General features: G+C 42.2%; 1 protein-coding gene across 1 annotated transcript in view; it reads left to right on the plus strand.

The window, feature by feature from the left end:
- Positions 1-701: 701 nt before the first annotated feature.
- The window catches only part of rgs9b (regulator of G protein signaling 9b), an 89,171-nt gene continuing 61,881 nt past the window's right edge, over positions 702-27,991 (plus strand). Inside the window, exon 1 of the mRNA XM_041216848.1 lies at positions 702-764. Within this exon, the coding sequence (XP_041072782.1) occupies positions 702-764 (63 nt within the window). The remainder of the gene's footprint in view (positions 765-27,991) is intronic.

Here is a 27,991-nt window from a genome sequence, read left to right on the forward strand (position 1 = left end):
ACGAGCTCAAATTAACAGAAGGTGCAAAGTGGAAGGCTGACCAGGTGACTACTGGAATAGATTCAGCGCAGGCTCTTTAGGTACAGCCACTCACTTGATCCGATAACACAGAATTGATACAGCACAGGAAGAGGCCATTCAATCAATCATGTCTGCACCAGCAATTCACCTAGTCCCATTCCTACGCCTTCTTCCCCAGAACCCTGCATGTGCTTCCTTTACAGAAAACTATCTAATTCCCTGTTGAATGCCTCGATTGAATCTGCCTCCACCACACACTCTAGCAGTGCATCCACATTCTTGGTAGGGTGCAAACCCTTCTTAAAATCTCTTGACCATGATTTGGGTCAACTGTCCTAATGCCTGCTTACGTGGTTGGCTGTCAATATTTCATTTGGGACGTTTTCTTTTACTACACGAAAGGCCGTTATAAATGCAAGTTGTTGTTGCCTTCTCCCGGTGCAGTTCTCCGCTGGAGGCTCAGCGAGCTTGCAGATCGCTTCAGCTGCGGCAAGTGGGTCTGCGCATGGGCGCGGGGCCGGCGGCCGGCCGCTGATTGACAGGCTCCCCGGAGCGCGAGCCGCCGTTGCCCTGGCAGCCGGAGCGGCGCGCGGCCGGTCGGGGGCGAGTCTGCGCACTGCCAGCATCACTTGGATACAATTCATTCTCAAAGCTGAGACATTGCAAACCGAGGGGGCAACATGACTATCAAAAGCCTCAATCAGGGCCAGCAATACCGGCCACGAATGGCTTTCCTGCGTAAGGTAAGAGAGAGAGAAAAAAATAAGAATAGTAATAACATTTATTATTAGTGGGAGACAATTTTTTAAAGCGCCCAGGCGGAACCAAGGCTTGGATCCGTGAAGAGAAAATTGGAGCTTTTTTCTTCTGTGAAGTACTAATTAATTTTAAGTGTAATTTTGGAATACGTGGTGCAAATGTCTCTCTCTCACACATACAAGAATTAAATCAAGATTTATCTATAAATAATAACTCCGAAGAAGAGTCATACGGACTCGAAACGTTAACTCTGTTTCTCTCTCCACAGATGCTGCCAGACCTGAGTTTTTTTCCAGCGTTTTCTGTTTCTATTTCAGATTTCCAGCATCCGCGGCATTTTGCTTTTATTTATTTATTTATTTATTTATGTTAGATTCATTTGCCTACACCGGAATAAGCAACAGATTACTGTCCTGCACTGAAACTACTTGGCGTGTTGCATGTAATCCAGCTGACTTATTTATGCATAACGGGAACTGTCTTCGCTCCATGCAACAACCTGGGACTTGTCATGTGTCTAATGTTTCGTTTGCCCTGTGAGCTTTGTGGGTGAAATTATTAGAAATTTCAGAGAATGCATTTTATTTTTTCCCCCCTTCCATATTGTTTCTGGGAACAGAGCTTTTCACTGCCCTCAAAAGAATTAAGGAAAATAATCTCGATCGAACCAAGCCTGGGGTGGCCTCAGGGTCAAGGGAGACGGACGCCTGTCGCACTTTTATCCGATTTCATAGAATTAACTTTACTAAGAGTGACAGGACATCTAATGCCTGAAGTATACCTCAATCGGACTGTGGACATCAGCAGCAACGGTGATACGTAGAGAAATGTCTGTGCTTTTTACTGTTAACAGCAAATTAACGAATAAAGATCAACATGTCGCAAGGGACATTTTAACGGAACTCACTTCAACATTACATCCCATCCCAGACCTTAACCTCATTCCCATGCTGAGTGACTTGCTCCTATTTCCAGCATTGCCTGTGTCGCTCTTTTCGTGTTTTGTAAATAACATTCCAACAGTCAGTTAGTCTATGAAGGAAAACAAAGCGTACAGGCATTAAAAACACTCTTGACTACCAGTAATGTCCGTGTTTGCTGTCTGCTTGGCCCTGGTTAATCCACACTTTCCCTCATTATTGCCTCTCACGACAGTCATGATCTGTGCGGTGGGTGTATCATTCCAGCTTTGAGCAGACAGCACATCGCAGTCCCCAAATTTAATGCGATCTTCCTCAGATAGACCACTGGGATAGTAAAGCAATTGAAACTGGAAAGTGTGGCTGAAATTCACACAGATAGAAGAGGCGGTGTTTTGGCTGACGACCCATTTGCTGTGCGCTTTGATATTTTAACAAACTCATTGCAGCTCAGCTGTAAACTCAGGTTCTCTTTGCTGAGTCAGCAAATTGTGGGTTCAAGTCCCGCACAGAAATCTAGGCTAGCATTCCAGTGTAGTACCGACGGAGTGCGGCACTGTTGGGGGTGCTGTCTTTCAGCTGAGACCCTTAAACCCAGGCCACATCTGCTCTCTCAGGCAGGCTAGGCCACATCTGCTCTCTCAGGCAGGCTCAAAAGATCCTATGGCACTATTTTGAAGAAGAGCAGAGGAGACATCCATCAGTCAACATCACTAAAACAGAGTCATTATCACATTGCTGTTTATGGAAGCTTGCATTACAAAGGAAGGGTACAAAAGGACCTTGGGCCCTTTCACTGTCAGGAGAGAGATCTGGTCTAAGGACATGGGTGACAGTTTGTGCCGTTGAAAGGGAGGAAGAGATACCTCAGTTGAGAAAGGAATATTATATAGTATAAGGAAGTTACAACATGGAATACAGTCGTTCAGCTCAATCAGTGTGTGTTGGTATTTGTGGGCACTCGCCCTAAACCTGTGCTATGTTCCCATATTCCTGAATTATCTTTATCTTGAGAAGGATTCTTTTCATCCAGTGGGTGGTCGGGGTCTGGAACTCACTGCCAGAAAGGGTGGTAGAGGCAGAAACCCTCATCGCATTTAAAAAAAAACATGAGTATGCACTTGAAGCATCATGATCCACAGGGCTACTGACCAAGAGCTGGAAAGTGGGATTAGGCTGGATATCTTTTTCAGCAGGCACAGGCATGATGGGCTGCAAAGCCTCCTCTGTCATACATTTCCTGTTACCTAAGCTGATACAGGTCAACTGGTTCATGTGCATAATCATAACGATGTGGAGTAAAACAGTTGGGAGGATTCACAAGGTTGCTGTCTAATCAAATGGTTTATATTTGGAATAATGGATACGTGACAAGGCTTTGAGTTGTCTGTAAATAGTATTCAGATCTGGGTTTTGGAAATGCCTCTGCTTGCTCCTGTCTTAGAATTTTAAAATGGGAACTTTTAAACAGTTATTATTTTACTGTCCCTGATATCAATTTTGGGAGCAATCCAGCATGACATTCACACACAGCTATTATTATTTGTAAGGTAATTACTAGTGTTTTTATTGTGTATTTGAATGCCAAGGAATTTAAGCAGTTCTTTATAAAAAAAATCTGGTGAAAAAAAAACCCAGCATGAGATATTTCAGTTTTTTAAAGGGAGAGTCTGTCTGTATCAGGTTCAGATTAATGATAGAATTCAGTATATCTGTTTTTGAGATTGCATTGTCAGAGTAAAATACTGCCTCATTTTTTAAAAGGTGTGAAATTTGTAAATGTTGATGTTCAGAGAGACTTGGGTGTACTCATACAAGGAACACACAAAGTTAGCATGCAGGTACAGCAAGCAGTTAGGAAAGCAAATGGCATGTTGGCCTTTGTGGGTGGAACGGGATTGGAGTACAAGAATAGAGAAGTTTTGCTATAATTGTATGGGGGCTTTGGTGAGACTGCACCCGGAATATTGTGTGCAATTCTGGTCTCCATATTTAAGGAACAATATTACTTGCATGGAGGTGGTACAAACGAACATACAAATTAGGAGGAGGCGACTTGGCCTTTCCAGCCACCTCTGCCATTCAATGAGATCATGGTTGATCTGAATTGTAACCTCAACTCTACATTCCCACCTACCCCCGATAACCTTTCACCCCCTTGCTTATCAAGAATCTATCTAGCTCTGCCTTAAAAATATTCAAAGGCTCTGCTTGCACCACCTTTTGAGGAAGAGAGTTCCAAAGACTCACGGCCCTCAGAGAGAAAAATATTTCTCCTCATCCCTGTCTTAAATGAGCGACCCCTTACTTTAAAGCTGTGGCCCCTAGTTCTAGATTCTTCCACAAGAGGAAACATCCTTTCCACATCTACCCTGTCAAGACCCTTCAGGATCCTATATGTTTCAATCAAGTTGCCTCTTACTCTTCTAAACTCCAGCAGATACAAGCCCAGCCTGTCCAACCTTTCCTCATAAGACAACCCACCCATTCCTGGTATTAGTCTAGCAAACTTTCTCTGAACTGCTTCCAAGGCATCCTTCCTTAAATAAGGAGACCAATACTGTACACAGTACATCGATGGTTTACTAGAGAGCTACCTGGGATGGGAGGGTTGTCCTATGATGAGAAGCTGAATAGATTGGGTTTATGCTCTCTGGAGTTTGGAGGAATGAGAGGTGATCTCACTGAAACATTCAAGATTATGAAGGGGCTTGACAGGATAGATACTGAGAGATGATTTCCCCTGGCTGGAGAATCTAGCACACGGGAGCACGGTTTTAGGATAAAGGACCAATCATTTAGGACTGAGATGAGGAGAAATTTCTTCACTCAAAAGTTTGTGAATCTTTGAATTCTGTACCCCAGAGGATTGTGGATGCTCCATCATTGAATATAATTAAGGCTGGGATAACAGATTTTTGGTCTTTCAGGGAATCAAACGATATGGGGAGTGAGCAGGAAAGTGGAGTTGAAGCCCAAGACCAGCCATGTTGGCATTGATTGCGGAGCATGTTGATGAGCCAACGAGTTTTCTTCTGTTCCTATTTCTTGTGTTCATTAGGTGAAAGAAATAAAAATTGAAAATACAGTCTTTCTTTTTCATTAGTTGTAAAATGATTATTCTTGGATATTTTCCGATAGAGTGAAAGGGACTCTTTACAAACATGAGGATAGTCTTGAACTTGAAAAGAACATAGACATGTTGGTGGATTGGGCAGACAAGTGGCAGATGAAGTTCAACACAGAGAAGTGTGAGATGATTCGTTTTGGCAGGAAGAATATAAAATTAAGGGAGAAACTCTAAAGAAGGTGCAGGAACAGAGGGATCTCAGTGTATGTGTACAAGAGTAAGGAGGTCATGTTGAACTTATATAAGACACTAGTTAGGCCTCATGTGCAGTACTGCGTCCAGTTCTGGGTGCCATACTTGAGGAAGGATGTGAAGGCATTGGAGAGAGTACAGAGGAGATTCACAAGAATGATTCAGGTATAAAGAACTGTAGCTATGAGGATAGATTGGAGAGGTTGGGACTGTTTTCCTTGGAGAAAAGAAGGCTGAGAGAAGACTTATTAGAGTTATCCTTAGGGTATGGATAGAGTAAATAGTGAGAAACTGTTCCCAATCAAGAGAGCATCAAGAACTAGAGGGCACAGATTCAAAATAATTGGCAAAGGGGGTAAAAGTGATTTAAGGAAATTTTTTTCACTCAGAGGGCGGTTGGAGTTTGGAGCGAACTCCCTGAGATGATGGTGGAGGCAGGTACAATCGAGGTATTCAGAAGGGAATTGGATTTCTATCTGAAGAGAAAGAATGTGCAAGGTTATGGGGATTCTGTGAACTGTGAACCTCCCTGTTTGCTATTTGGAAAAAAAATCTTCCATGTATTAAACAAAACTGATAGTGAATTACAGGCTGGGAGAAGGTTTAACCTGTTTACTTTAACTGGTCTATGGGAAACTGACTGAATTGGGTCAGTCGCCTGTTTTATATCCCTATCAGAAACAGAAATACCTGAAAAAACTCAGCAGATCTGGCAGCATTGGCGGAGAAGAGTACAGTTGATGTTTCGAGTCCTCATGACCCTTCAACAGAAGGTTCTGATTTTGTTGAAGGGTCATGAGGACTTGAAACGTCAACTGTGATCTTCTCCACCGATGCTGCCAGACCTGCTGAGTTTTTCCAGGTATTTCTGTTTCTGTTTTTGTTTTGGATTTCCAGCATCCGCAGTTCTTTGCTTTTATATCCCTGTCAGGTTTTGCTCTCCACTGGCTTAAATGCAGAGTGTAATTGGGCAGAATGTAAAACCAATATTCCAACCACACCTGGCAGTATCCGCTCAAGTGGTTTAGGGTTTAGAAGCTTATGGAATTTTTAGAAGTTTAGGAATTTATACTCAGAAATTATCTAATTGAAACATATAAGATTCCGAGAGGGCTTAACAAGGTAGATGCTGGAGAGTCTAGAACAAAGGGGCCACAGTCTTAGATGAGAAGAAATGTTTTCACTTAAAGTGTTGTGAATCCTTGAAATTCTCTGCTGCAGAGAGCTGTGGATGCACTGTCATTGACTATATTCAAGACAGAGATTAATAGATTTTTGGGCAGTGGTGGAATGAAGCAATATGAAGACAGGGTAGGAAAGTGAAGTTGAGGTTGAGGATCAGCCAGTGGTTTACAGAATGGTGGTTCATGCTTGAGGGGGCCAAATGCCTACTCCTACTCCTAATTCTTAAGCTCTTTTGTTTTTAGGGTAAAATGTCCCCAGAGCCTAGCTGTTAGAAATAGCCAGTGAGGTTCCACAACACTCCCATCAGACCCTCCACCTCTACATCAATATTATTTGAAAAGTCACTGTGCTCAAAATGCTGTAAATAAAACTGGGTAGTTATCAATATTAAATTTTGCTTTCATGGATTATAATGCTATTTAAGCCCCTTAGTTCATCACTACTTTGTAAATGACTGACAGACATCCCGGGGATATGTGGCTTTGAATTAACACAATAGTCTGGGAACAGTAATAAGCAATGTATTTGTGCAAATGCTTCATGTGTCCCTATCAAATCTCCTTGCTAGTTTCCCAGAGGAGTTAACGCAATGGGTTAAAATTGCAGGTAGCAGAATTTATTGTGACTGGTTAAGCATTTATAGTATTGCAGAATGTAATTTCAAATGCATATTATATTTTGTTTTGAACGGTGATATGAATTCAATTCTTTATGCCTATGTGTATTAAATTCGCAGTCTATGGCCATTGTAATATTTAAAGGCACAGGATGTTCCAATGCCGTAACAGTGGTTCCTGCCGAGTAACAATGGTGGGACCCTCTGGGAGTATTTTAATAGGTTTCCCAGATCAATTCAAGGGTCAATAAACAACTCCTCTCAGGCAGCCAGTTTGAGGCAAGAAGTGTCACAGATACAGGGAGAGGAATAGGCTCTATTAAATAAGTTAAAAGAAGGGATCAAAGAAACAGGCTCTGAATTAAAGAAAGAGCTGCAGTTAGCAGACTAACTCTGTACTGTGGGCCACTGGGGCAAATGTATCCTTTTGGAGCAGTGGTGTTCTGCTTGGCATGGCCATAGATCTGATTGTGAGTTAATGTTGAGTCACTCGGGAATCCAGGGAGAAGGGATCTCAGAAGGTGAGATTGAAACCCTGCGAGGTGGGCCATTGTTAAAGCCTTCTGAGTGGGAGAGATGTTTGAAGAGAATTCCAAGGCAGGATCTTCTGGAAACCCTCTTGAGAAAGATGAAGTTTCACTGAGATTGGTTGACTCACAGTGGGACTAACATCTGGGTGATTTCTTGAGAAATCTATGGACTCTGTCTTGGTTGCATCTGCCATTTACTCTGTAGTGCGGTGTGTTCAACCACAGTTTGTCTGTTAATTCACATGTACCTCGTACTTACCCTAATGTTTCAATATAAGATACGTATTGCTTGTTTTATCTTTCTGAACTTGTGTGGTAAATTTTGTCTTTGTTTGTTCGAAACCCATGGAACCTTGTGGTTTTATTCCAAAAGCCAGGGGTCTTTAATCTCAACCTTTAACTATTTCAAACAAAACATGACTGGTTCCTAATCGGACCGCCTGCCGAAGTCTTGGGATCTGGCCAAGGATCATAACTACAGCCAATCAAAATAATAGGCAAAAAAACCATCCTAAGTAGATAGTCAGCACAGGTGGGAGGTTGTGTTAAATACTGGGCCTTTCCCTTCCACAAGGACCAGTAGGCAGGCTAACTGCTAGTTTCATATCTGAACATTGTGATATATATGTAGAAAAAGATCTGAAACTAGAGATAAAAGCAGCAACTCTGATACAAAATAATCCATTTGGGTGTCAAGCCTGGTTCAGTTGGTAGTACTCTCCCTTTGTTAAAAGGTTTTGAGTTCAAGTCCCACTGCAGGACCTGAGTACAAATATCAAGGCTGACATTCCAGTGCAGTACTGAGGGAATGCTGCATTGTTGGAACAACGTCTTTCAGATGAGATGTTAAACCAAGTCCCATCTGTCTGATTGGGTGAATGTAAAAGATGCCATGGCATGCTTCAAAGAAAAGCAGGGGAGTAATAGCTGGCAGCCTGGCCAATATCTATCCCTCAATCAACATCACAAAAATAGATTATCTGGTCAATATCTGCAATTTGGCTGCAGCATTTCCTATATTACAACAGTGTCTATACTCAAAAAGTACTTAATTGGCTGTTAAGTACTTTGAGATGTCTGGTGGTTGTAGAAATTGCTGTATAAATCAAGTCTTTCCTTTTCTTTCATCACTTATTGACAAGTATCTTACTCGCTTGAGTTCACATAATCAGACATCAGTAGACCTTTTAGTGTATGCACCTGTACAAAGCTGTTCCTCCAATGTGTAAGTTATCTGTTACCTTACTCTGAAGTCAAGCAACATATAACCATAAGAGCAAGGTCGACAAGGAAATGATACTTATAACATTATACTGTCTTGATGGCTGAAATTCCGCAGTGATATTTATATTACATTGATTAATACATTCACTTGAAATTGCTCTGTCTGCTGTTTTAACAGTCACTAACCTGTTTAAAATAAAGTGCCTTATCTCATTAACATTTCAAAGCATTTCATGTATATTGAGTCACTTTGAAGTAACTGTTGTTATGTAGGCAAACATGACACCCATTCTGTTCATAGCAAAACCCCATGAACACTAATGAGATGATGGATCATTTAAATCAGCAAGCAGGATGTCCTAATCAGTGCATTAAAAATAATGTGCAATAAATTTCACCCCCAAAATGAGCATAGGATTGGAAATTATGAGTCAACTGGTGCAGTAGCTGAAAAAGTCACCAATCTGAAATTCATAACTAGCCCAATATAATAGGATAAAAACAAAAAAACTGCGGATGCTGGAAATCCAAAACAAAAACAGAATTACCTGGAAAAACTCAGCAGGTCTGGCAGCATCGGTTCTGTCGAAGGGTCATGAGGACTCGAAACGTCAACTCTTTTCTTCTCCGCCGATGCTGCCAGACCTGCTGAGTTTTTCCAGGTAATTCTGTTTTTGTTTTCCAATATAATAGGAATCTGACATGAGCTTACAATGCATTACACAAGCCGATCTGTTCATTACAAGTACTTTATAAGCAGCTTGCTTGGGAAAGCATCTTCGGATGAGGACAGGGCTGTGTTTGGCTGTGAGTCCTCTCATATTTAAATAACCTACTGACACACATGGGTGAGGCCAGGGGTCTACGGCATGCGGCTCTTTAGTATCTCATGTGTGGATCCCAATATTTCCCAGTTGGATCACATTAACATGGAAAAAGCCTAAAAAAAAATTACGCTAAGAAAAGTAAGAGTCGTAAAAACAAAAAAACTGCGGATGCTGGAAATCCAAAACAAAAACAGAATTACCTGGAAAAACTCAGCAGGTCTGGCAGCATCGGCGGAGAAGAAAAGAGTTGACGTTTCGAGTCCTCATGACCCTTCGACAGAACTTGAGTTCGAGTCCAGGAAAGAGCTGAAATATAAGCTGGTTTAAGGTGTGTGTGTGGGGGGCGGAGAGATAGAGAGACAGAGAGGTGGAGGGGGTTGGTGTGGTTGTAGCGACAAACAAGCAGTGATAGAAGCAGAATATCAAAAGATGTCAACAACAATAGTACAATAGAACACATAGGTGTTAAAGATAAAGTTGGTGATATTATCTAAACGAATGTGCTAATTAAGAATGGATGGTAGGGCACTCAAGGTATAGCTCTAGTGGGTTTTTTTTTTTATTTTATATAATGGAAATAGGTGGGAAAAGGAAAATCTTTATAATTTATTGGGAAAAAAAAAGAGAAGGGGGAAACAGAAAGGGGGTGGGGATGGGGGAGGGGACTCACGACCTAAAGTTGTTGAATTCAATATTCAGTCCGGAAGGCTGTAAAGTCCCTAGTCGGAAGATGAGGTGTTGTTCCTCCAGTTTGCGTTGGGCTTCACTGGAACAATGCAGCAAGCCAAGGACAGACATGTGGGCAAGAGAGCAGGGTGGAGTGTTAAAATGGCAAGCGACAGGGAGGTTTGGGTCAATCTTGCGGACAGACCGCAGGTGTTCTGCAAAGCGGTCGCCCAGTTTACGTTTGGTCTCTCCAATGTAGAGGAGACCACATTGGGAGCAACGAATGCAGTAGACTAAGTTGGGGGAAATGCAAGTGAAATGCTGCTTCACTTGAAAGGAGTGTTTGGGTCCTTGGACGGTGAGGAGAGAGGAAGTGAAGGGGCAGGTGTTGCATCTTTTGCGTGGGCAAGGGGTTGTGCCATAGGAGGGGGTTGAGGAGTAGGGGGTGATGGAGGAGTGGACCAGGGTGTCCCGGAGGGAGCGATCCCTACGGAATGCCGATAAGGGGGGTGAAGGGAAGATGTGTTTGGTAGTGGCATCATGCTGGAGTTGGCGGAAATGGCGGAGGATGATCCTTTGAATGCGGAGGCTGGTGGGGTGATAAGTGAGGACAAGGGGGACCCTATCATGTTTCTGGGAGGGAGGAGAAGGAGTGAGGGCGGATGCGCGGGAGATGGGCCGGACACGGTTGAGGGCCCTGTCAACGACCGTGGGTGGAAAACCTCGGTTAAGGAAGAAGGAGGACATGTCAGAGGAACTGTTTTTGAATGTAGCATCATCGGAACAGATGCGACGGAGGCGAAGGAACTGAGAGAATGGGATGGAGTCCTTACAGGAAGTGGGGTGTGAGGAGCTGTAGTCGAGATAGCTGTGGGTGTCGGTGGGTTTGTAATGGATATTGGTGGACAGTCTATCACCAGAGATTGAGACAGAGAGGTCAAGGAAGGGAAGGGAAGTGTCAGAGATGGACCACGTGAAAATGATGGAGGGGTGGAGATTGGAAGCAAAATTAATAAATTTTTCCAAGTCCTGACGAGAGCATGAAGCAGCACCGAAATAATCATCGATGTACCGGAGAAAGAGTTGTGGAAGGGGGCCGGAGTAGGACTGCAACAAGGAATGTTCCACATACCCCATAAAGAGACAGGCATAGCTGGGGCCCATGCGGGTACCCATAGCCACACCTTTTATTTGGAGGAAGTGAGAGGAGTTGAAGGAGAAATTGTTCAGCGTGAGAACAAGTTCAGCCAGACGGAGGAGAGTAGTGGTGGATGGGGATTGTTCGGGCCTCTGTTCGAGGAAGAAGCTAAGGGCCCTCAGACCATCCTGGTGGGGGATGGAGGTGTAGAGGGATTGGACGTCCATGGTGAAGAGGAAGCGGTAGGGGCCAGGGAACTGGAAATTGTTGATGTGACGTAAGGTGTCAGAGGAATCACGGATGTAGGTGGGAAGGGACTGGACAAGGGGAGAGAGAAGGGAGTCAAGATAACGAGAAATGAGTTCTGTGGGGCAGGAGCAAGCTGAGACGATCGGTCTACCGGGGCAGTTCTGTTTGTGGATTTTGGGTAGGAGATAGAAGCGGGCCGTCCGAGGTTGGGCAACTATCAGGTTGGAAGCTGTGGGAGGGAGATCCCCAGAGGAGATGAGGTCAGTGACAGTCCTGGAAACAATGGCTTGATGTTCAGTGGTGGGGTCATGGTCCAGGGAGAGGTAGGAGGAAGTGTCTGCGAGTTGACGCTCAGCCTCCGCGTGGTAGAGGTCAGTGCGCCAGACAACAACAGCACCACCCTTGTCAGCGGGTTTGATGACAATGTCAGGGTTGGACCTGAGAGAATGGAGTGCAGTAAGTTCAGAGAGAGACAGGTTAGAATGGGTGAGAGGAGCAGAGAAATTGAGACGACTAATGTCGCGCCGACAGTTCTCAATGAAAAGATCGAGAGAAGGTAAGAATCCAGAGGGAGGGGTCCAGGTGGAGGGAGAATATTGAAGATGGGTAAAAGGATCCGTTGAACTGGGAGAGGACTCCTGCCCAAAGAAGTGAGCCCGGAGACGAAGACGGCGGAAGAAGAGTTCAGTATCATGCCGAGCCCGAAATTCATTGAGGTGAGGGCGTAAGGGTATGAAACTAAGTCCTTTGCTGAGCACTGAACGTTCAGCATCGGAGAGGGGAAGGTCAGGGGGTATAGTGAATACACGGAGTCGTGTTTTATTGTGAGGATAAAAGGTTAATAATTATGCTGCACTTTACAGTCTCAAATGATTATTTTAAGGAAAAACATCATTGTGCTCAAAATGAACCTGTTTGTGTGATATAGCTAAACCATGGTTATAGATAATTTTTTGATTCCTTCACCCCACCCCACCCCCACTAGGGCTATCTGCACCTTGTCCTGCTTTCTACCCTTAATTAGCACATTCCTTAGATAATATCACCACCTTCAATACCTCTTTGTCCTTTTGTCTATGACATCTTTTGGCTATCTTCACCTATCTCTGGCCCTCTATCCAGCTCTACTTGTCCCAACCCCCCTTAAACCAGCTTATATTTCACCTCTCTTCTATTTTTACTTAGTTCTGTTGAAGGGTCATACGGACTGGAAACGTTAACTGTGTTCCTCTCCACAGATGCTGCCAGACCTGCTGAGTTTTTCCAGGTATTTTTATTTTTGTTTTGGATTTCCAGCATCTGCAGTTTTTTGCTTTTATGTTATAGATAATGCCTTTGATTCTAGGGATAGGTGTTATGGTCAAGCTGATTATTATTTCTAATATAGTTGAGACAATACATTATTCTGAATGTGTTATAGAGCTTTTTAACTCTAGAGTCAATAGCTGAAAAAATTGTCTTAATGCTACATATCTGAAGTTAAAGTTTGTTTTAAAGATGACTTTACTAACAAAATTATATTATACATAAAAAAGTTTAAAAATGCAATAATAAAAAGGCAACCCTTCAGAGTGGATATTACAATGACATCTTCACCTGTCTCATTACTTGTTATCCTAGCTGACTCTTAGTTCTTTCACAGGCAGACATTTGGTACTTTCCCCTTTTCAATAAACTGATGCTAATTAGGCTCTTGCCTCCTTACCAGTTGTCCTTTAGTCATTTAGGAATGTTTGGAGTGTAAATACCAGCCAATGTGTGGGAGACAGTGGTGTGGTGGTAGTATCACTGGACTTGTATTCCAGCGGTCCAAGTGAATGCTCTGGGGACATGGATCAAATCCCACCAAATCACAGCTGGTAGAAATTCAAGTCAATTAATAAGGAATTTTTTAAAAAAGCATAGTCCCAGTAATGGTGACCATTGAACCTATCTGGTTCACTAATGTCCTTTAGGGGAGGCAATCTGCCATCATTACCCAGTCTAGCCTACACGTGATTCCAGGCACACAACAGTGTGGTTGACTCTTAACTGCCCTCTGAAATGGCCAAGTAATCCACTGAGTTCAAGGGCAGTTAGGGATGGGGCAACAAAAGCTAGCTTTTCCAGGTATGCACAGATCCTATTAAAGAATTTTTAAAAAATTGGGTCCAATGAACTGTTTCTGTGCTATAAGATCGATGTAATTGCACGTCATCGCAAGCTGAAGATCCTTCATTAATCATAAAAGTTCTGGATCCTTCAGTGAGCCTCATGTGCTGTTCTTCTGCACAAGTTGATGGAACAGTTCCTGTTGCCTTTTGACTGCTAATATTCTTGATGTGAGCACAAAGAAATTACAAGTTGTTAATTTCGCATTGGCAAAATTGATCTGAAACTGACAGATTAGCTTTGATCGGTCCATCATCTGACAGGGAAGTAAAAAACTATGGTGAAGTAGTGTAGGATATAATCCATTCACAATCAGATTTACCTGACAGGGAGCTCACATCCATGCTCATGATTGATAATAGCAGTACAGTATAGTACTTCTATAGAAGAAACAGCACTTGTACTTCTTTCAATTGGGTATTCACTGCTCATGATGTGATCTTCTGTACATTGGGAAAACCAAACACAAATCAGGTCATCACTTTGTGGTAACATCCTGTGCAGTCCACAAGCATGACCTTGAGCTTCCAGTCGCCTATCACTCTAATTCACTGTCCCATTCCCACTCTGATCTCTCTGACCTCAGCCTCCTATGCTAATCCAATGAAGCTCATTGGAAGCTCAAGGAACAGCACTTCATCTTTTGATCAGGCACTTTACAGTCCTCTGGATTTAATTTTGGCCGAGATTTTCTGGTCCCATCCGCTGCTGGGACATTCTGGTCCCGCCGTAAGTCAGTGCACCTTTGGCTGGCCCGCTGCATCACCTGTGGCAGGTCTCCCAGCCTTTGAGTTGAACAATTTCAGACTATGATTGCCGCTTCCATTATTCTGGACAAGTGCTAGTAATGGTTCTGCTTTTGTCATTTTCAATCTTAGACCCATCTTTTGCTTACTTGCTTGTTCCATTAGCACCTCCTTTTTCCCTGCATAACCTCCTTTTTGATGTTTAATAATTCCAGCCTCCCCCCACAATCACTCACTTTCCTTTTTGCTCTTCACCCCTGTTCCCTGCTCACTTAAATCCTTTTCCATCTCTAACTTTTCCCAGTGCTGACAAAAGATTGTCTGCCTGAAGCGTTAATTCTGTTAAAAACAAAAAAACTGCGGATGCTGGAAATCCAAAACAAAAACAGAATTACCTGGAAAAACTCAGCAGGTCTGGCAGCATCGGCGGAGAAGAAAAGAGTTGACGTTTCGAGTCCTCATGACCCTTCGACAGAACTTGAGTTCGAGTCCAGGAAAGAGCTGAAAACTTTCAGAGCTCCTTTCAGCTCTTTCCTGGACTCGAACTCAAGTTCTGTCGAAGGGTCATGAGGACTCGAAACGTCAACTCTTTTCTTCTCCGCCGATGCTGCCAGACCTGCTGAGTTTTTCCAGGTAATTCTGTTTTTGCGTTAATTCTGTCTATCTCTCTACAGATGCTGCCAGGCACATTGAGTGTTCCCACCATTTTCTCTCTTTATCAGTACTTTTATTATGTCACGTATACGGGCAGGATAGTTAGGCGAAGATGTTGAGTAATTCTGGAAAGATTGCTTCTTTGAACACCTCTGGCAGGATATCAGACAGTATCAAGAAAACAAAAACAGAATTACCTGGAAAAACCCAGCAGGTCTGGCAGCATGACCCTTTGGGTCATGAGGACTCGAAATGTCAACTCTTTTTTTCTCCTCCGATGCTGCCAGACCTGCTGAGTTTTTCCAGGTAATTCTGTTTTTGTTTTGGATTTCCAGCATCCGCAATTTTTTGTTTTTAATATCAAGAAAAGATCAGAGCAAGTGCTTAAAGCTGCAATAACTGCCCATCTTACGTTCAATGTGGTATGAAAGGAAACTGCTTGGAAGGGACAGGAAAATGCAGAAAAGGTTCAGTGCTAAGGCAGTCACTAATTTTAACAAGAATTACTGGGAAAGCAGAAGGCAGGCAGCATGTAGCAGATAAGAACAGAATAAAGCAGGTCAGTCAGCATCTGTGGGGAGAACGGACAGTCAGTGGTTTGAGCTAAAACAAAAACAGAAACAGAAATACCTGGAAAAACTCAGTAGGTCTGGCTGCCAGACCTGCTGAGTTTTTCCAGGTATTTCTGTTTCTGTTTTTGTTTTGGATTTCCAGCATCCGCAGTTTTTTGTTTTATCTCAGTGGTTTGAGCTCGCAGCTTTCATCAGATCCAAAAGACAATTTATTAGTAGAATCAAGGAAAGGAAGAGTGGAGGGAATAAAATTCTTGAAAAAAAGGCAAACACAGAAGGTGGAATGATGTGAAATATCACTTCAGTCAAGTTATAGATGTAGACAGAGGCATTAAATCAATAAAAGACATCAAAGGAACAAATAATGTGCGACTGGCTAAGACAATGGGTGGTGTAAGGAATATACAAAACAACAAAGAGATAAAAACACTGACAACCTTCAATTAAAACAGATTTGAGATGCAGACGGTAGATGTGAAATGGAGCAGGTCCAGCAGCCCCTAAAAGAATGAGTTAACAGGTAAGACAGAGACCCCTCTCTCTCTACCAGCACTATGTTTTAATGAAGGTCACCCCATTAGTCAGTATTGTACCTAAAAGTTTAAAAATCCATTAATGTTTTGAGAGCAACCCATTGTGGTCAAAATATCACCCTATCACTGCTAATTTCATTGTGTGATTAGATTCTTCTTTTCTTGTCCGATTTAAGTTATTTAATTTTCCATTCTTCCTGTCTTTAGACTGCCTTTTCCCTGTATAGTGCACCATTTTCCAATTTAAAAATGCATTGCTCCCAACCGCTTATTCCTAGTCCTGCCTTTCATCTCAGTCACCTGGCAGTGTAAAAGAGGGGGAGGCCTTCTGACTTTGCCCACCACCATTTAGAAGTGGACTACCGCCTCTCACCTGCCTGGGGTCTCAGAACATGGAAGAATGTGACTGAAACAACTATGGACTTGCCTGAACCTGGCTTTTTCAACATTATGCCATCAAAGTTAACATTACCTTCTAGAGAGGTGACTGACCGGCACAAATACGTGTTTGGAATTAGGGCAATGTTTGCATTTCTGTTTTGTCTGCTGACTCATGCCAATTCCAAAGATCCACTCTCCCAGTCTGTGCCCAGGCCGTCAGTTGGCTATTCGAGCACAGAAGCAGCATGGGCAGGCCCGATCCCACCCTCATGCAACCCACACGTACCTCTTACCCATCAGAGCTAACTGGACAACAGTCAGGAGCTGATTTTCCCAGCAAGCTGCCTTAGGACCTGGGGACCTGGGGTACTGAGCCCAATCTCCCACTGCCGACATGAGGGAGATCAACTGACTCAGTACAGACTGGAGACTGCCGCCAGTCAGTTCCACAGCGTGGAGACCATTTGTCCATAGATCCACACCTGGAGAGCTCTAAAAATGTGCCTTTCAATAATAAATCCTAATCTTATCTGTTAAAATCTAGTCTTGCCCTTGTGATTGACTTGCTGCATTGAAGGGCTACCATCCACCCCCATCCCCGAAATAGTTTTGCCTGCCAGGTGAATTAGCACTGAATAATCGCGGAATAGTATGGCATGGAAGGAGGTCATTCAGCCCATCAAGTCTGTGCTGCCTCTTTGAAAGAGCTATTCAGTTAGTCCCATTCTCCTCATTCTTTCCCTATATCCCTGTAATTTTTCTCCTTCAATTATTTATTCAATTCCCGTTTTAAGGATGCTATTGAATCTGTCTCCACCACCCTGTGTCAGATAATACATTCCAATTCCTAACCACCCATTGTGTTTTAAAAGTAAATCCTCATGTCCCTCTGGTTCTTCTGCCAATCACCTTATATCTGCACTCTTTGGTTATAGACCCACCAGCCACTGGAAATGGGTTTTCTGCCTTTATTCTACCTAAACCCTTCATGAAATACTTTCAATAAAAAAGAACAAGCATTTTCCACCAGATGTGAAGCATTGCTGTCAGCTTGCTTCTGATCAATGGGAACACATGGGGGAATTTTGATATTGTGTACTACACTGAGTTCACTCAAGCGATACAAAGCTTGATCGATGCATGAATTTTCCACATTAATGATTTCATGTATGCGCTGTTGCAGTATGACTACAATAAATCAGCCCAATTGACAGAGCAGCGCATAATGAAACAGTCAAACTCCCTTTTACAAATGTTAGATGATGTAGAGCAAAGGAAACTCTGATGCTTGGAGGCAAATTTTAATTCTCAAATACAAAGGGGCTGTAGCAAGTTAACAATCGCACTCAGTATAATTTTCCCAAACACCTACATTAAACATCATAATCCTCGGGCATTTATTTTTGTAATTCTTATTATTTGTAGCTCTTCATTTATTATTTGTAGTTCGAATGTAAATGGCAACAGCAGAACCATTACCAGTTTTTCCATGTTCTGAGACCCCAAGCAATTGAGGGGGCTAGGGCTGGTAGTCCACTTCTAAACTGTGGTGGGCAAAATCAGAAGGCCTCCCACTCTCTCACACTGCCTGATGACTGAGAATAAGTGGTTTTTTAAATTGGAAAATGGTGCATTATACAGGGAAAGGTGGTCTAAAGACAGGAAGAATGAATAAATAAATAGTTTAAATCGGACAAGAACCCGAATAATATAACTAATAATATGTAAAGCTCCATACAACATGCAGGAACCAATGCAGAATAGAATTTTTTTTTTTTAAAAGACATGGTCTGCTTTTTCAGTGCTGCAAGATTCTCTCAGTTTTGCAAATCTCCACCTCTTTTTAACGTTGGAATTGTTTTATGAATAATTGATATTATAGAATTCCTGGAGTCAATGAGAATTTCTTAATTCACAGTATTCTTAGGGCAATCTTGCAACATTATGCAAATATTTATAAAAATGGGCCACCTCTAAGGCATCCCTCAAACTAAATCTGCAAAAATAAATTGATCGTAACCACTGTTCCATTCTTGGACAGAAGGTCCTGTTAATGGTTCTGCTGTTGTTATTATGGGTCCTCTAGACCCATCTTTCGTTGCTTTACTTGTCCCGTTATCATCTCCTTTTGCTGTGCACAATCATCTCTTTTGTCATTTAGTCACTTTTTCCCTCCACCGTTGCATTGACCTTGCCTTTGGTTTCACCCCCACCTCCCCACGACTCTGCTTCTGCACTTGTTCATAGACTGTTAGATCTCTAACTTCTCCCAGTGCTCATGAAAGGTCATCAACCTGAACGCAATGAGTGTTTCTAGAATTTTCTATATTTATGACAAACTAATTGCCTTGACTCATTATTATATCAGTGAAGTATATTACGATAGCAATAAGTCCAGTTTCTCACTCAGAATTTACAATAAATGTTAGGACAGAGGTTAACATTAATGGCCCATCATATGACTCCATTGCTACATTTAGCAGCCTGGATTTTGGTGGCAATGCTGTGAAAGAAATGAAATGCAGGATTCCCACCGGAACAGCCAAGCAGCACATTGGGAGGCAATTTGCCTTTACAGTTGTGCTGGCAGTGGCAAGTGCAAGCCATTTCCCCTGCCAGCATTTTCATTTTGCTAGCTCTTCAGGCACCTCTCTGACATTGTGCATTGTCCAAGGCACACAGTGACAGCTGCTTCTGTTTCTCTGGTGCGATCAAATCCATCCATCTATCAGTGTTAGAAAGAAAGAACTTGCATTTATTTAGCACCTTTCACAACTTCACAACATCCCAAAGCACTTTTTGAAGTGTCGTCACGGTTGCAATGTAGCAAATGGGCTCCCACAAACAGAAATACGATGATGACCAGATAATCTGTTTTTGACATACTGATTGATGGATAAATATTGGACAGGACATTGGGGAGAGCTGTCCCACTCTTCTTTGAAGTACTGTCACGGGATCTTTTGCACCTGCCTCAGAGAGAGGATGTGGCTTCAGTTCAATGGTTCATTCAAAAGAAGGCACAATGGTGCGACAACTCCCGAAGTACTGGACTAGAGCATTAGCCTAGATTTTTGTGCTCAAGTCTCTGGCGTGGCACTTGAATGAGAGTGCTACCCACTGAGGCATGGCTTACAATGCATCAGATAACATCTGACAGCCAAAGACATCTTTAACTGCAGCCAAATAATTAATTGTAATGTAGAATGATAATCTACTTCTCAAAACAGTTGGTAGTCAGAATTTAGGAGCATGGTATTGTATTTTGAGTCTGTGTAGGTGAAAAGAAATGATAATGTTCCAGGCCTAAGTGTGTTTGGCATGTGCTTTAAAAATGATTTAGTAAATGTACTAGTGATCATTAGTGGGAGAACATCTATTTGGACAGCAGTGATCCTTTCTACTGTCTCTGGATGTGAAAATTGTCCATTCCCTTGGACATCAAGCATTTTGGGGCAGCGGAGATGATCCGAAGTCAAGCCTAAAGATGGTAATTGTTGAGAGAGTTCACTTCATTTCATTGTCTCTTTCCTTGGTGGGTAATTTCCCATTTTCCTTTCTGCTGTTTCTATGGCAGTCCCCCAGGATCCAGAAGAAAAAAACAGTAAAAACTGGGAAATAAGAGTACTGGTCCAAACTATTTTTTTCCTTCTAGAAGTGACTGTCTCTGTGGGGGAATGGTCGTCCGCCCTTCAGTGACACTGCCAAAATGGCTGTGGATAGGGAGTGAACCTTCCTGTGTGATGAGAGAGTGGGCAGACCCTTCTCTACATGGGTAGGAAGGGGGAACAGGAGGATAAGTATCTCTTCAACCAGAAATGGAACATGTGTCTATGTTGAAGAAGCGCAAACATGTCTTTTTTAATGTTTATTTTTGTGACATTTTTGTGGTGAAAACTCTCCATCCACTGTAATATGCATTCTAAACTCTTTATTTAGTGTGCCTTGGCTGTTTCTTAGTCTAATTGGAACAGTGTTCTGTATTCAGTTAACCAGGTCACTTGACAATTATTTTTCTTTCCTTTCTGGGAATAATGAGGAAATATGACAGTCTTTAATTGTGATGTTCCTCCCAACCGCTTGAGGTTACTCTCATTAAATAATGATGCTTATCTCCGAGAAAACTTGTTTACATAGGAAGTGCATCTCTTATAACTCTTGAGGCAAAGTGTGCGATGACCATCCTCGTGTCATAAAATAAGGTCCCTGTCATGTTACACTTCTGTTTCTGTTAAAATAGGCAAAAGCAGAAGTGTCCTGACATAAGACAACACAGCCTGGCAAATGACAAAAGGTTAGCATTGTCTTTTTCTGAATCTGTGTGGAAAGTGCAACAGGTGCCGATGAAACAAAATGTTCCATCCAATTCAGGCCAGCTCAGCACATCACCAGCTCCGTAATATAAGGCTGCATCACTCAGACTTCCACACCCAGGCTCCAGACTCATTCACTGTAGCATGAACAACATTTAAGTTCAAAAGGGCATTCTGAATAAGCCATTCCTTTCATAATTTGTTTCTATTTATAATCCAGCACAGCTTCAAACACTATAATTATGCTTCCTAAAACGATCACTCTTGGAGCAAATAGAACTCATTCAGATTTTGGGCTTGCCTGATCCCCACATCAGTTTATGACTAGCTTTTCTTTCCAAAATGTTCAGCTATTGGTTCAGTTTTGAAGAGGAATATTATTACTCTGATGGTGGGAGTCAGGAGATGGTGAGGTGCTTTCAATGAAGAACATTTACCCCCTTTACAGTTTGTCTTTAATCTGTTGAGGAGAGAATGGGTCAGATCATGTCCTGTTGCACTTGTAGGGGCACAGTACACAGAGGAAGCTCAGGAATGCAGGATTCACCTGTAAAACAACCTGTTCAATTTCCTGTCTATTAAGTGAGTTTCAGAACCCAACAAACCCACTGAACTTCCTGTTCCCTCACATCTTTTCTCTGATATGTTAACTGTGCTGGCAAAATTTGCACTGATGTAGAACCATAACTGGCTCTGGCAAAAATCTGCATTATAAGTATTCTATTTGTTGAAAACAGTTTTAATAAAAGGACAAAACCCCAGTGGTGAAAACTCTTCACCCACTGTAATATGCATTCTAAACTCTGTTTATTTAGTGTGCCTTGGCTGTTTCTTAGTCTAATTGGAACAGTGTTCTGTATTCAGTTAACCAGGTCACTTGACAATTATTTTTCTTTCCTTTCTGGGCATAATGAGGAAATATGACAGTCTTTATTTGTGATGTTCCTCCCAACCGCTTGAGGTTATTCTCATTAAATAATGATGCTTATCTCCGAGAAAACTTGTTTACGTAGGAAGTGCATCTCTTATAACTCTTGAGGCAAAGTGTGCGATGACCATCCCCATTTCATAAAATAAGGTTCCTGTCATGTTCTGACCTGCAAAATAGAAACCAGCTGAAAAACATCAATATCTTAGGTTTGTAGACAGCAGCTTATGCAAGGAAAAAGCAGAAGATATCTTTAATGTATTTGTTAAATCTCCAGGGAGAACAATGAATATCACTGCACAATGCCAACAGCCAACAAACATGGGAATAGTGAGTCATTCAGCCCCTTGGATGGAATTTTACAGCCTTGTTGTGGCAGGGGTGGGGCCGGAAAGTGCGGCAAGCCATTCAAAGGTCCATTGACTTTGGTGGGAGTGGAAGAACCCACCAGCGGGAGGGGCCATAAAATTACGCCCCTTGAACCTGTTCCACCATTCAATCACATTGTGGTTGATCAGTATCTTAACTCCATTTAGTTGCCTTGTTTCAGTAACCCCTCCTCCTTCAGGTACCATGCTCTATGAGGTATTGGCAATCACAGACTTGCATTGCATTTGTCCATGATTATGCTTGGCAAAGTACTGCAGGGATTTGACATTGCCTTCTGCAGTATGGCTGACCAGGAAACTCCCCGCACACCATCAGGCTTATTGGAAGGATTTGCAGGCTGGTAGTCAATCTGTTTGGCCATGTTCTGAACACACCTTCCATGGTCATCAAGGCCTGAAGTGGGACTTTAACCAAGAACTTCTGGCCCTGAGGTAGGGGATATTACCACTGCACCACAAGACCCCCCTAAATACCCCTACCTAATAAAATCTATTAGTGACATTTTTGAAATCTTTAATTGACACCCCCACCCCACCGACCCCACCTCAAGAGCTTTTTGAGGGCAGGGATTTCCAGATTTCCATTACCTTTTGTGCAAAGACGTGTTTCCTGCCAACAGCCCTGAGCTACCTAGCTCTAATTTTAAAATAATGCCCCCTTGTTCTGGACTCCCCACATCAGATGAAATAATTTCTTTCTATCTACGCTATTAACTCCTTTGATAATGCCAGCAATTTATATTTATGTCACACCTTTAATGTAATAAAACATCCCAAGGTGTTTTACAGGAGCATTATCAAACCAAATAAGACAACGAGCCACATAAGGGGATAGTAGGTCAGGTGACCTAAACTTGGTCAAAGAGGTAAGTTTTAAGGAGCATCTTAAAGGAGGAAAATAAAGTGAGGAATTAGAAAGGTTTAGGGAGGAAATTCCAGAGCTTGGGGACTTGGCAGCCGAAGGTACAATCACCAAAGGTGCAACAATTAAAATCAGTAGTGCACAAGAGACCAGGATTAGAAGAGTGCAGGTATCTCGAAGGATTGTGGGGCTGGAGGAGATTACAGAGATAGGGAGGGAAAATAAGGATGAGAATTTTAAAATTAAGACATTGCTTGACCAGGAGCCAATGTAGGTCAGGGAGCACAGGGGTGATCATCTAAAATACCTGAATTTGATCATCCTTTAATCCTTAATATTCAAGGGAGTACAAGTAAAATGTTCAGAAGGTCACAGGTGAAGAATCAATCCTGAGGATAGTCAATACCTCTTTGGGTTTGAGTAGCTTACAAGACTAATGGGATGCATCCATTGATATTGTCTTGAAGATATGCTTTATGCCAAATAATAACTTTTAATCCACCAGCTGAAAGCATGAATTGAACTTATAAAAACAGATTTTTTAAAAACACAGAGACTAAATAAAGTGATGTGAACTCACAGCCCAAGATGGCTAACCCTAATTTGCATTACCATACATTCCACATTTCAATTCATTGGAGTGGAATTAGTCTGTCTGCAAAACCTAAAGACAATGACTTTAGGGGAGTGTGAAGGATTCACATCTCCTGTCTCATTAGTAAGGCATCTATGGAAATCACCTAAAGTATACTAGTGTTGAAGACAAGCCATTAACACTAATCACTTGGACAATAGGACCTTGGCTAAGTTAGCTCCCAGACATGAGCTAATCAAGTAACCTTTGAAATACACAGAAAATATATATTTTTTTAAACACCAGGCAGTTGGAGAAGGAAGGTCACATGACAAACCACTCTTTGTTTGTTTTAAGTATGTTTTCTCAGCAGAAGTGAGAACAAGCAGCTTAGGGAGAAGACCTAAGTGAGGTCCCTCCTGCCTCCTTTTTTCTCCAAAGCACCTGGTCTCTTGAAGAACAACCAAGTCTTCTACATCTTTAAATCAGAAGCATCGAGACCATTGAATCCAGCCTAAAGCCAGCCGAGTTAACAGACTGACTTTTTTATGGACTCTAATTTGGCCAAGCTATCCTTCCCCACTCTGTTATTTGTATTTGTATGTGTGAGAATTTTGAGTGTGTGCATGTGAAAGTTGGTGCTTATTTATTATTTTACTTTGATTGGTTTAAGTACAAGAAAGCCAACCTCTTTATTTGTTAAACTCAAGAAAACCTACCCTATTGGTTCTTTTATGACCACAGTACATAAACAGTTAAGTACTTACTTGAACTGGCAAACGAGAAAAAAAAAGACTTGTTGCTCTCACTTGAGGAGAGGGAAAGGAGGGGAGCCATTCAACCCCTCCTCACCTGGTTGTAACAATATGGTCACCATACTTGGATCCCACAGTCCAAATTTATGGATTGGATCAACTCCAACAGTTGATGCTATTCGAGGAAGCTATTGCTGTTTATATCTCTGAAAGAAATTTTTTAAAAGCCTGCAGTATTACCAAGCAATCACATTAAATAAGAACGCATGCATGTTTAGAAATCTGAATAAATTGTCCAGAATCTCCCAGGAAGGATGCAATTAAATCTCAGGCCTGTGGAAGTTGAACTCGGTTGGATTACATATCCTTTTATTATTAACGCAACAGTGTCAATATTCGCTCCAGGGAAAGACTCACAGGTGTGAAGCTGTACCTGACTGTGCCATACATTGGAGCTATCACCTTCTGCATTGCTGCTTCGCTTAAATTGTTATACAAGTAACCAAAACAGAAAAAATGATCCATTGCTATATATAGAGTAATGTAGTAGTTCGATGTGAAGGAAGTAGGGTGTATAATTAAGATGGAATTCAGTGCATCGATCTTCCAGGAAGTTAATGTCTGTAGAACTCTCTAACAAGAGATAATTATTCAGAAGTGTCAGGCAAGGAGACATGTCACTGTAATTGCATTAATGGGTTCATTTCTCCACCAAATTTACATGATATTTGACCAGATATCTGTGAAAAGAAACTTAGTGCTGCTGAAGTGGTTCATAGAGAATGTTAATTATACAATACACATACAAGCATGTTCGATTTATCTGTGGAACTCTCCCTAGTGTCTGCTGATATGATTTCAGGAAACTCAAAATGATTAGTGTGCAATATTGTGCACTTATAGTCAGTTATTGTTAAGGGAAAAACCCAGAACTGGGTAATGTATGTGTTCAAAACAAAAACAAAATTACCTGGAAAAACTCAGCAGGTCTGGCAGCATCGGCGGAGAAGAAAAGAGTTGACGTTTCGAGTCCTCATGACCCTTCGACAGAACTTGAGTGAGTCCAAGAAAGAGTTGAAATATAAGCTGGTTTGAGGTGTGTGTGTGGGGGGCGGAGAGAGAGAGAGAGAGAGAAGTGGAGTGGGGGTGTGGTTGTAGGGACAAACAAGCAGTGATAGAAGCAGATCATCAAAAGATGTCAACGACAATAGTACAATAGAACACGTAGGTGTTAAAGTTAAAGTTGGTGATATTATCTAAACAAATGTGCTAATTAAGATAATATCACCAACTTTAACTTTAACACCTATGTGTTCTTTTGTACTATTGTTGTTGACATCTTTTGATGATCTGCTTCTAACACTGCTTGTTTGTCCCTACAACCACACCCCCACTCCACCTCTCTCTCTCTCTCCGCCCCCCACACACACACCTTAAACCAGCTTATATTTCAACTCTTTCTTGGACTCGAACTCAAGTTCTGTTGAAGGGTCATGAGGACTCGAAATGTCAACTCTTTTCTTCTCCGCCGATGCTGCCAGACCTGCTGAGTTTTTCCAGGTAATTTTGTTTTTGTTTTGGATTTCCAGCATCCGCAGTTTTTTTGTTTTTATATTAATGTATGTGTTCACTGTTCAAGAATTCACAAGGAAACATACAAATTTCCTGTTGTTTTTCATTTGCCAAAACTGTAATCAATTTCACATGGTTACTGTTTCGTGCAAATTCCCCTCATTTAATTTCTGACAACCTGTTTGGATGTCATTGTTTCCCACTGGACCACAGCTTCATGAATGATGGCAGCTCTCTGAGACTTGAGCTAAGTACACAATCTTCATTTTGAAGCCCAGGGACTTTAGTGTCTGCAAGCTGTTTGGCTGTGCGGAGCAACACAGCCCAGCCAAATAAACACATTCACTTTTACAGCTGGCATCAACCGAAAGATCAGGAGTGGGGATCCTGAATGTAAAATAAAATAAAAACAGAAATTGTTGGAAAACTCAGCAGGTTTGGCAGCATCAGTGGAGAGTCAAACCAGAGTTAATGTTTCGAGTCATTGGAGAATGCTAACTCTGTTTCTCTCACCACAGATGCTGAGGTTTTCCAGCACTTTCTGTTTTTCTTCTTAATCTCCAGCATCCACAGTATTTTGCTTTTATTATACCCTGAATGTTTCCCCTTTTGCCATCACTCTGTGAATAGGACTTTCATGGCTGAGGTCAGTAGATTTTGGGTTCAAGCCCTATTGCAGAGAGTTGAGTATAAAATCCCAAGCTGACATTCCCAACCAGTACAATGCAGCACAGTCAGAAGTGCTGTCTTTTACATGAGGCGTTAGTCTGAGATGTTCAACTGAGGCCCTGTCTGCTCTGTCTGCTAGATGTAAAACTTCCCAGAGCAATATTTTGAAGAACAGGGAGAATAATTCTCTCTGGTGCCCTGACCAATAATTATCCCTCAACCAACGTTTTTAAAACAGGTAATCTGGTCTTCCTTCCTTCCTGTAGTTCCCTCGATTCAGAGAAAAATGTCAGCCAGGATCCTTACTCCTGCGTGCAGTGCAATGATCCTTGCTGAGAAGTGTTGGGTGAGGACAGGTCAGGCTCAGCTGTAACAGCTTCTCGATGCTCTCAGTCATGGAGTTTGGTAGTTTAGGGGAGATATTGCGTTTTGTGTGTGTGTGTGTGTGTGTGTGTGTGTGGGAGGGTGGGGGGGGGGGTTTGGTTGGTGGTTGGGGTGCAGGGATGCCAGTGGAATCAATTCCTTCTGGAAAAGAGGGGAAGAAAATTTGGTTGGGGAGGATGTTGGGCACAGAGCCTGGAGCTTCCCTTTCACAGGATCTTCATGGTAGCGCATTATCCTTTTTCATTTTGAATTGCTGATGATCTCTTTGTCAATGGTAGGGGAGATGAGATTTTCAGAGTACTTCCTTTCAGTTGGTGCATGCTGCTGGTAACACCATGTCCCTGCCACAGAATCTCCAACAAAGGCAGTCATGTGCTGTTAATAATGAAACTATCCTTTTGCTGTATCTCCCTATTACAGTTAAACCACTAAAGTGCAAAACAGTTCTTAAGCAAAGAAAATGTTATGATAAAAACCAGGCTTGCCTGCTGATATAAACTGCATAGTTTGTGCACAAGCCAAGACCAGCAAAAAAAATGAGATGAGGAAACCCACTGCTGATACCGGAGCCTTGGTTTTGCCATCCCAGCAACAATGAGGATTGAGCCCATCCAACATCTACAGGTGTAAAAACAGAAAATGTTGGGTAGACTAAGTGGGTCCAGCAGTATTTATGGAGAGAGGAACAGAGGTAACATCCCGGGCTGGCGACCTTTCATCAGAATTACATCTACATGTGTACCTGTGTGGACAGATCAGATTCCAGGCCTCACTGAATTTTCTAAAATTGAGCCCGGCCAAATTTTAAACAAGTGACAGACACGGGGGAAGACCTTTTACAGAGGGAGCTCAGCCTGCAGCTCACTTTGTTGGAGATTGGATCCAGCAAGGCAACAGTTCTGGATATCTGTGGCCAAGACAAAGAAGTTGCTTCATTCTTTATGGTGGTGCAGCTCAACAACACTGCTCCCTTTGCTACCCAATAGTTGAAGGTTCTGCCATAGGAGCTGTGCCAAGTGGGGTGGTCCTATTTGGGGTTTGAAGGCCACCC

The sequence above is a fragment of the Carcharodon carcharias genome, chromosome 22 (assembly GCF_017639515.1).
Source record: "Carcharodon carcharias isolate sCarCar2 chromosome 22, sCarCar2.pri, whole genome shotgun sequence".
NCBI lineage: Eukaryota > Metazoa > Chordata > Chondrichthyes > Lamniformes > Lamnidae > Carcharodon > Carcharodon carcharias.